Source organism: Artemia franciscana, chromosome 4, assembly GCF_032884065.1.
Source record: "Artemia franciscana chromosome 4, ASM3288406v1, whole genome shotgun sequence".
In the NCBI taxonomy this organism is placed as follows: Eukaryota; Metazoa; Arthropoda; class Branchiopoda; order Anostraca; family Artemiidae; genus Artemia; species Artemia franciscana.
In genome coordinates, this window is record NC_088866.1 from 53,339,832 (window position 1) to 53,350,781 (window position 10,950).

The window sequence follows — 10,950 nt, forward strand, 5'->3', positions numbered from 1 at the left end:
GACGGATCCAAGGAACCGAGGGCCCTGAACCCTCAAGATTTTTTCTTGCGCCCTCATTTGTGTTGGAGTGGGGTTGGGTCGGAGAGAGGGGGTTACGTGGGAGGATCTCCACGGAGAAATTTATCACGAGGGAAGAGAATTTCCATGAAGGGGGTGCAGGATTTAAAAGCATCACTTGAAAAAAAAACAATGAGAAAATAAATAATTTTTGTCAACTGTAATTAATGTGCAGCATTAAAACTTAAAAACGAACATAAAATATTACATATATAAGGGGCTTCGTCTCCTCCACAATATTTTTGCTCTTTACGCTAAAGTATTTTTAGTAATTTCAACTATTTATTCTTCGGCCTTTGTGATTCAGGTGTCATTCCTAAAGATTTGGGACAAAATTCAAGCTCTAGTGTAAAGAGTGACGTAATGACGAGGGGAAGAAACTCCTTATATGCGTAATAAAAATCCACTAATATAAAAATTCGTTACGTAAGTTAATTCGTAAGGTACGTTTGTACATTACTAACAAAAAAATTCGTAAAAAAATTAAAAAAATCTAGTTGTATTTTAGAATAACCAAAAATTGGAGGGCAACTAGGCCTCCCCCCTCCCTTTTTTTGATCAATATAGTCCGATCAAAACTATGGGAAAGCCATTTAGCAAAAAAAATTAATGCGCAAATTTTGATTTAATTATTCATGTACGGTGAGCCAAAATCAAAACATACATTAATTCAAAAACGTTCAGAAATTAAATAAGAAAAAAAAGTTTTTTTTAACTGCAAGTAAGTGGCGACATTAAAACTTAAAACGAACAGAAATTGTTCCGTATATGAAAGGGGTTGACTCCTCCTCAACGCCTCGCTCTTTACGTTAAAGTTTTCTTATTGTTTTAAAAATTAAAGTTGTGACAACGAGTCAAACTTTAGCGTAAAGATCGGGGTGTTGAGGAGGGGCAACCTCTTTCACATACGGAATAATTGTAGAAAAAGCCAAGACAGATAGTCCAATTGAGTGAGAGGCAATTCTGGCATTAACCCCCCTTGTTAGGATTGTATAAAAATGATGTTAGTTCATTTGTTAATAGATAGATATGTCTATCTATTATCCATCCATGCGTCATTCTTAGGGCCAGTAGAACTAAGGTAGACAGTCATATAGTTAAAATAGTCGTAGAACTTATACTTTTCCAAGTATATCTTTTTCAAAGATAGATAAGGATTAATGCTCAAAAATGACATTAACAATTTAGGACGATTGATTGATGCCAGGTGAATTGACATATTTATACTGACACCCACTTGAACGTGTTCCTTGTGCTTAAACAAATAACGAGCCATAAAAAAAGCAAGTTATAAACATCTTCCTCATCTAGAGATTGTTAGACCCTTCCAACCATGATAAGAAAATAAAGAGTTTCCCTCGCCTATAGAAAAGAAAACTTTAACAATAGAATCTAAACTTTTTGCTTCTTTTCTGTTATATGATATTTGTTAAAGCTTAGAAATTGGGTTTTCAGGAAGAAAAATTGCGATCCGTAGCGTCCTTTTAAAATGACAAAAGTTGACAAGCCACAAAAAACGCGATACTTTGATTCTATTAAAAAATAGCAGTTTTAATATAGGCTAAATACGTTTAGGTGATTTCGTTCACAAAAATGTGAGGAGGGGATTTTTTTCTCTTTTAAAATAAAGACAAAATGTGTTTTTGAAAATCTGATTGGGTAGGGGGATAATCCTATTTTTTTTTTTTTTTTTATTGAGAAGCCCAAAAGGTCCTTTAAAAAATTCAGAATATGTGATTCCCCCTGCTTCACACCTCATTTGGCGCCTGGAATAGGGTCAAAATGTCATTGATCGAAAATTATAAGGTTGTTCAAGTACTCGTGCCATTATGCCTTATTTCAAGATTTTACCGTCCGATTTCCATACCCAACAGTTTCCATGTCAATCTAAGGAAGGAAAAATAGGTTTCCGTCTAAGGTGAAGGTCCAAATGTTTTATCATATTCTTAAAATCTTATAACCAAGCAAAGTTTTCAAGAATTTAAGGAGGGCTCAAACCTACCGCGACTAACTCTCTTCACTAACAGCTTTAATTTTTTAAACAAATATTTTCTTATAGGTCTCTACGACCCAAAGTGTCTTTGAAGGAGCTACTAAGGAGAAGAGCTGAACAATAAGCAGTATATGACATCTGAATCTATAAGTGATCGCCAATTTTGTCTGTGATACACGCTTTGTTCGTTTTTTTTCTTTTCTTTTTTTTTACGGGGATATAAATTATACGATAGATTACAATTGTATACTCTTTTACCTTCATTCAGGAAACTGACGTACCATAAAAAAAAAAATTAAAAAATAAAAACAGCTCATAATTAGCATGTATTAGAATTATTTTTAAGACATTAAAACGCTACAAAAAAAATCAAAATCAAAAATTATAAACTCAAAAGGGCAAAAAGCTTTTTGCTCGCCAGGGCCCATTTTTTTGTCATATCCAAGCCATAGTAGTGGCCGGCACCCAAGTGCAAGGTCCCGCGAAGAAAAAAAAAGAGAAAAAAATAGATGAATAACTGGTAATTAAAATGTATTAAAATTATTTTTAAGATAATAAAATGCTAAAAAAAGGAGAAAGAGATAAAAGAGTTTTAGTTAAGCACAAAAGAGGGAAACGTTTTGTGTCCGTTTGGACACATTTTTTCTCGTCAAATCCAAGCGTTCGTGGCGACTGGCGCCCAAGCGCAAAATAACGCTAAAAAATTATAAACAGCTGGTAATCAGCATGTCATAAAACTGTTTTAAAGACATTTTTTTTTAATTAAAATAGGCAGAAAAAAATTAAAAGGTATCAACACAAAGGAGCAAAGGTTTTGTGCCCGCTTAGATCCATTTTTTGTCAAATCAAAGCCTTTGTAGCAGCTGGCGCCCAAGCGGAAGATCCCGCTAAAAAAACGAGAAAAAAACATAATATTAACAGCTGGTAATTACAATGTATTAAATTTTCTTAGAAAATAAACGCTTAAAAAGGAGAAAAAAGTTTAAGCAAAAAAGAGGCTAAAGATTTGTGTCCTCTTGGACAAATTTTTTCTTGTCAAATCAAAGCGTTCGTGCAGGCTGGCGCCCAAGCACAAGGTGTCACTATATATATATATATATATATATATATATATATATATATATATATATATAAACATCAGTTAATTAGCATGTCATGAAACTGTAACACATTAAAACGCTATAAAAAGCAGAAAAAAATTAAAAAATATGGACACAAAAGAGCGAAGGTTTTGTGCCCGCTTGGATCCATTTTTTGTCAATAGCGACCTAGCGCCCAGTCGCAAGGTCCCGCTAAAAAGAAGAGAAAAACATTTTATTAACAGCTGGTAATTTAAATTTAATAAAATTGTTTTTAAGACAACTAAACGCTTAAAAAAAGGAGAAAAAAAAGGTATAGGCAAAAAAGAGCGAACATTTTTGTCCCCGCTTGAACCCATTTTTTCGTCAAATCCAAGCCATCGTAGTGGCTGGCACCCAGGAGCAAGGTTCCGCTAAAAAAAAAAAGGAAAAAACTGTTATTATAAACAGCTTGTAGTTAAAAATTCATTAAAGCTGTATCGACTGAAGAAAAAACATAAATTAACCTTATGTTTTAAAGTTTTGATATTAAAGTGGAGACATTAAAACCGAAAATGAGCAGAGACAAAGTTACATAATGAATCAAGCATAAGATGAAGGGAAGTCATTATGAACGATATAAAAACTAAGACGGACAGCAATCAAAACAAATGATAATTAACGAATAGAAATTACTGCAAACAAGAGTTCTGTTGCGGTCTCCCATTAAAGAACGGCCAGTCATTTTGTTTTGCTGAAAACCATATATATAAGGAGAAAATTCACATAAAGGGACATAATAATTTAAACTTAATATTAATTAACATTACCAAGAATAAAGTGAAACCTAAGACGAACAGAAAACATTAGAAATACGAGTTCTGCTGCCTCCCTCTTAGACGATGGAGTGTCATTACGGAAACTTTCTCTTTATTGACGCTCCGAAACTAACTAGAAGATTTAGCTTGCGAAAAAGTCATTTCATTTCTTTCTAAGTTTTTTTTATATAATTTAGTAAAATATAGGGACTTATTAGTTATCATATTTATGTTTTAAATGAAATAAAGACTTCGTATAAAAAAGCGAACACAAATCTAATAGAATGAATAACTCTCCAATCAATTCTCAAATGAGTTTCTCGTGTATCAGTAAAAAAATATCTATTTTGTTTGTATTTGAATTTTTTATTTATATCACTATCAAATGTCACGATCATAAGTCAAGTAGAACTCATTTAAAAAGTAACCGCTCTTTTAATTTTTACTGTTTTGCTGGGTTTGGTTTTACTCTTTTGAATTGCAAGAAGTTGAAAACGGAACAAATGGAGAGAGGCAGATACGTGGAGAGGGGTGTGAGGTCTACCCCTCAAATCCTCAAACATCTTAGTGACTTTTCTTGTAACTCAATATAATTCTTAAATTTCCTTTCTGTTTTATCTAACTTAGCCTTCCTAAAAAAATGTGGGTCTCCTCAAATAACTTATCTTTATCTACCTCTAATAATGCTTTTCGGACTTCTTAATCCTATTCTGTTAGGCGAATAAGGATATATCACAAACACACCCGGGCACGAGAAGGGTCGGTAAAAAAAATTTATTTAATAGGGAACTGACAAATGGGAGGGGGAATCTTTTTAGATCATTGAAATGTTGGCACCCAAAAAAGTGCGTTTTTGAGAAACACAGAGGAATTGCGAAGAAAAAAAAATTAAATTTTGTGCAACGAAGACAAAGTAAATTAAAATAGAATGAAGAAACCTGTTAGTTTAGCGTGTTTGAGTCTGTGAAGGACAGACGGGAAAGAGGAATATATTCTTAGGATCTTATGACACGTGGAAAATTACATAACATGATGAATGAACAGTTAAAGAACAGATAAATGACAGAACAAGAAAAAGGCATGGAACTAGAAACAGCAAAATAATATTAAATTACAAACAAAGTTGTGACTAAAAACTAAAGAATAACTCGATAATTATACTACTGTGCAATCAAAATATATTGAAAATTACAAAAGAGTAAGGACCGCATTATCTTAGCGTCTGTAAAACATAAACAGGAATGAGGAATTGAATTCAAATGAGCAGCCAATTTTTTCAGTAATAATTGGTTTCAGTTGATTTGTAGCGTTTTCCTAGCATGTATGTTAGAACATTTTTAGGAATTCCACTTTCCTTAACTTCAAAAGGAAAACTCTACTCTTCGTAGTCGAAGAAAAACAAAATTCAAACTTTCTGATGATGCAAGTATCATTAAAACTGAAAATCTTAATCTCCGGCACAAAACACGAGAATTTCAATGGTTTTTCTATGATTTTCCGGAAAGTAGGTGTCGAATTTTAGTTTTGTCATTTATTCGGATCTCTCATCCAAGCTCTACCAGTTCTAGCAAGACCGCACAACTATTTTTAACTAGTTTTGCCGCACAAATTACAAAGCTGATAATGGGTGAGATAGGGTGACAATTTAATGTGCCACATCCCCTTAACTTTAATTCGTTAACCGTTTCGACTCACCTAATGTAATGTTATATATGTATAAATGAGTAGTGTGCTATCTCTTAATCTCTACGTGCTAGCACACATATAGCCACTACTCTTTTCCTCTATAGTGGTTTAAGATCACGGAGAAAGTTTAACGACGATTTCCTAAAGGTTTTATCTAAGATGCAGGTCTTATGGTTTATTTGGTCTATTGCGTGCACGTGTTTGTTACGTAATAATTTAGGAGATGCAATTATTTACATACTGAAATTTAAAAGTCTGAAATCGTGCTTACCCGGTTGGAAACACCATCAGGCCCACTTCTAAAAATTGTATTTTTAATATATACAATTTTAAAATTGTTTATGAGTGCCTTTACTCTGTTGGAAATGAAAGTTCTAGCAGCCGTGAATGAAACCAAGAGTGTTCAAAGTTGCAGCAAATATTACGAGATGCTATTGGCTAACCCATGAATTGGCTGAGATTTTTGCAAGATATTTGATATCATTGAGCAAACTGGGGCTGGAGGAACAGTTGGAGAACAAAAGGAAACTATTGTCTAGACCAGGTAACGGTGAATGACTTTGTTGTTGGAAACAGTAAAAATATATGCCCCGAAGGAAGCCTTAAGTAATTAGAAGCAAAAGAAAATCTTGTCTAGACCAAATAAAGTGAAAACCTTTGTCACTGGAAATAATACAAATATCTGGCCCCTAGGAAGTCTTACATATTCAGAAGCAAAAGAAACCCCCGTGCAAGCTCTAGGAAAAAATAGGTGTCGTTGACCCTCAAAAACTAGTTCATCTACATAATTAAACATTAAACTAACGTCTTTAGGGGGTACTAAGATCAATTCTTTGTTACATCCGGGGGCTCCCCACTTGACTAGCAGGCCTGACGGTTTTACTGACCGAGCCCATAGATTTTTAGACGTTTATATTTCCATATGTAAGTAATTAAACTATGAACCCCCAACAACTTTTGACTGCAAGTGTGACAATTTCTATTATTTCTCATTTGGAATATACCTTTAAAAAAACAAAGCTTTGAAGCATTTTTGCAAAAAATTAAAACATTTTGAAGCATTATGTTATTATAGTTATATGTACTAATATATTAAACATTTACTAATATATACTAATATGTTTATATATTAAAAGCATATATACTAATATATTATATATCATTATATATGGTAAAATCTTTGAAGCAATATATATCCCTAAAAACTATTTACGTATCGATTAGTAAAGTGATTTCGTATCGATTGAACCAAGAAGTTTATATAGTTAGATTATTGAATTACTGAATTACTGATTATTAAATTACTTATATACTTATATATTATATATCATTATATATAGTAAAATTTTTGAAGCATTATGTATCCCTAAAAAACTATTTACGTTTCGATTGGTAAATTAATTTTTAGAACTGAGCGAAGTATAATTTTCTAAATCATTAATTAAACATATTATCCTTTTTATATTTACCTCTTCAAATCATAAATAGGAAGAAAATAATACTAAAAAGGAGCAATAAGGAGTGAGGTGGATACATTTCCGGCTCTTGAATCAAGACTTGAAACAAGAAGTTTATAAAGCTAGATTATTGAATTACTGACTGTGAGAATTCAAAATTAATTTGCCTAAATTTAATGTCTCTGAATTGACCAAATAAACTATCAAAAGGCACAATATTGCTCTAAATGTTTTCGAGACTTACATTCTACGAGAGATGGACTAAGACTTGGCGTCTCTAATCTGAATAGGTCTAATCACGCTTGGGTAATTGAAGTTATAAAGCCTAGTCCTCTGGTAAATTATTGTGCTAAACGTTTTGCAAATTCAGAAGTTGTGAGCCTTTCCTGTATTTTGGGGAGGACCAAACAATTGGTGAATAAAATATTAAAATAGAATCCTCTCTTTGAGGTTTAAATACCAGAATAACAAATAACTAAAACCTTGAAAACTCGGTACTTGTGTGTTATACACCACTCAGTCAAGTTTGCCCCTTGTAAAACCCGAGAACAAACCGGTTTCTTCGTTAGGATCTCTGTTACTTTAGAAACAAGTTTGGATTATATATTTGTACATTAGGGGGGGGGGGGTATAGTATAACAGGTCTGCTTCCAAAATGTGTTAGTTGCAATTTATTTTGCATATTATGAAGTAAGAATTGTTTTCCAACTTCAAACTGTCCAAATACATTACCCCCCCCCCTTCAACCCTAATACCCTAATGTGCAAATATATAGCCCAGATTATATGTTTCCAATCGGTTATGTCACTTGCCTTTGTCTTGTCTAATGCTAAGCTGAAATAAACTAACGAAGAAACCGGTTTGTTCTCGATATTTACACATCGTAAACTTGATTGAGCTGTCTATAATACACAATTTTGAAACATCTTTGTAAAGTGACCTTCTACTTATTCCTTAAGAATCCCTTACCATCAGAGAAAAAATCCCCGTCTAATATCTAGACATCCCAATTCAAGGGATAAATCTCTCAAAGTAAAAAAAAAAAGACTGCTGGGGAGACTGTTTCCTGTTGGATAGTTTCAGAGTATTATTTCCAGATTAGTAATTGACGTTTTTTATTGACAGTCACGGATTGTATATAGTAAGATTTAAATTATGTTGCGAAAGCAACACTTTGGTTTTGTCCCGTTTTTTTGTGTTTTTTTCCTATGCAGCCGATCTCGGCTTATTCCTGGAAACTGTTAAGGGTCTAACCTGTGTGGTTTTTACGGAATGTGTGGACCTCAGGCCGGATTGATGAATATGACATTACATTTTGGAAAGCTCTGCAGAACTCTTGCCTGGGGCCCAAAACGATGGTTTTTGCTTGTCCACGAGCCAGAGCCTATGGTGTGCGAAGGGAAGTGGAGTTATATAGCTTATGTCAGAGAGGAGTATTTGAAGTTGTGTAGCCAAGCTTTCGTTTCATCAAACCATGTTTCGGCTTTCGAGTGGAAAGTTCCATTCTAGCAGGCAAGCAGGCAGGCACCAATTTGAAATTGAAGATTGACTAAAATATATAAGTGTTAAATATATGCGGTAGTTAACCACCCCGCAGCCAATATATCTTCTTTGAGTGACAAATAGAAAAAATTTACAGAAGCAAAAAAGCAGGATTTTCCCACGGGTCCGAAAGTTCTGCCGTGATTTCGGCTGGGTTTATCATTTGCTTTTTTAGGACTTGGGATTGAGGTAGAGAAATGTTATCAGATGTACCTCTTAAACTTTAAAAGTTCTGTCATTGCTAAAGAAATTGGAACTTATACTTTGCTCCTTTCTAAGTGGTGACGTTTAAAAGTTTGCATTTGGCAAAAAAATCAACTTTTGAACTATGACAGATAGAATTGTTTTGACGGCAAGTCGATAGCTCTTGATGAGCTGATTAAAGTCTATGTCATCCATTTTTTGATACAAAAATTCCTTCATGAGATATACTAGTTTGAAAGTTTTAAGGGGTTGACAACTCCAATAGTACGATACACACTGAAACCAAAAATAGGCCGATACCAATTGTGAGACAAGTAGAGGACTTGTAAGCAACAGTCGGCTGTTAGACCACAATCATCTTCGGCAATAAGGGGTTTGCAACTTTGGCTAGGTGGTGTACCTATATTTGTTTCCGGTGTAGTTGATGGTAGACCAATTTGGCTCCAGTGGCAAGAAATTCAGGGGACTTGTAAGTAATAATCGTCTGTTAGGTTACAATCATCTTCAGTGAAGAGGGGCTTGTAACTTTTGCTAGTTGGTGTAGCCTACCCGTACTCACTGTAACCTAGAATCAAGTGTTTACGTAACGGGTACAAACGATAACGTAAAACAATGAGGTAGTTTCGTAATAATTAGTGTCACCTATGGTATTTTAATCCTGAAAAGTTACGGATAGCTTTATAATACCAACTAGATTATATAAGATATTGTCTCAAGCTTTCATCCGTCACGATGTCTACGATTGAAAAGGATAAAGTTCAAATGGCTGCAAAGTCAATTTAGTCCCTTCTTTCGATATTTTTTTGTTATTGTGTTTTTTCAACACTGAGGAATATCCTCTGAACATGTGATTACTGATCGCGTTCTTATTTGAACATAACTTTTTAAAAGCTTCGATAGGCTGACAACTTTAGCGTTTAACCGATAGCAAAGAAACGAAACTAAAGTGTTGCTCTCGCAACACTTTATTTGGCGAAGCTGTAGAAAGGTTGCCGCAACACTTCACGTTGCTCAGGCAACGTACGTCAAGTTTAGCTTAGTTTGTGTACGGTAAAAATAGATATTCATAGCCAAATTTTAGTTTTTGCTTTAAGGTCTCGATTTAGATTGTACCTTGTTACTCTTATCACCTTCAGTCAGAGGCGTCACCAGCCAAGCTTCTTAAGCGAGGGGGAGGGGTGGTCAAAGCAGTCAATGTATAGACGGGCTGGTAATTTTTAAAGACAAAGATTTGATCAAAGATTTGATAAAACATAGTTGTAAAAATAAATAAAATTGGGGCAACAATAGGCATAATTTATTTTTGTTTTATTTATTATAATTTTATAATAGCCTTCCACTGTTCTCACCCGCAGCTTTATGGACTGAATTCTTACCCAATGTTTTTTAAATATTTTGGGGAATGAGCTATCCTCTTGACTCCTTGTGCAGAGCTTATTACCGAATTGACCTAAATCTAGAAGGAATTATCTCTAAATACACGCTGCCAGAGCTAAGCGACTAAAACTAGGTTCCTTGATTCCTGCTATAATTTTGAAAAGCAATGTAACAAAAACCAATATCTAATGAATTTTTCTACAATTAATGACTTGCATTCAAGAAGAATAAGGGACTTTATTATAAGGGAAAAGGTTTTAAGTTTTAAAAGAAGGCTTTTTGAGAAAAAGCTTCGAGTTGATTTTTCAAAATAAACGGACAACAGGTTAGTATCTTTCTTTTTTCAAAAAAATAAATAAATAAATAAAACTGCTACATCCAAATTCAAAGTTTTACTATGAGCCGTATTCTTTATTAAAATAAAATATTAGAAAAGTAATTGATAATTTACTGGTTGGAATCTACCATGAATCCTGCTTTGATGTCTTAGAAAGCTCTTCTTCGAGTAATAATAAGAATAATTACAATAAAAGATACAAGCAAACATACTTGCACCCTATTTCCAATTATGTATGTTAAGTAAGAATAAAAAAGAACAATTTTGGTACTAGAGACTTGCTAATAAAATTTGAATAGGTAAATTGAGAATTAGGAATTGTCATTGCTTTGGTCCATTTGTCTTCAGATTTGTGATTTCAGATAGCTCTCACCTTTTCTGCAATGGATCCAAATATTTTATGAAAGTAGAGACATTAGAA

At 33.6% G+C, this 10,950-nt stretch overlaps 1 protein-coding gene across 2 annotated transcripts in view; it reads left to right on the forward strand.

Moving 5' to 3' along the window:
- Positions 1-2,297, forward strand: part of LOC136026586 (uncharacterized) — a 91,697-nt gene extending 89,400 nt beyond the window's left edge. For both annotated transcript variants that reach the window (XM_065703294.1, XM_065703293.1), the window contains exon 8: positions 2,117-2,297. In XM_065703294.1, the coding sequence (XP_065559366.1) occupies positions 2,117-2,174 (58 nt within the window). In that variant the 3' untranslated portion in view covers positions 2,175-2,297. The remainder of the gene's footprint in view (positions 1-2,116) is intronic.
- The last annotated feature ends 8,653 nt before the right edge of the window (positions 2,298-10,950 follow it).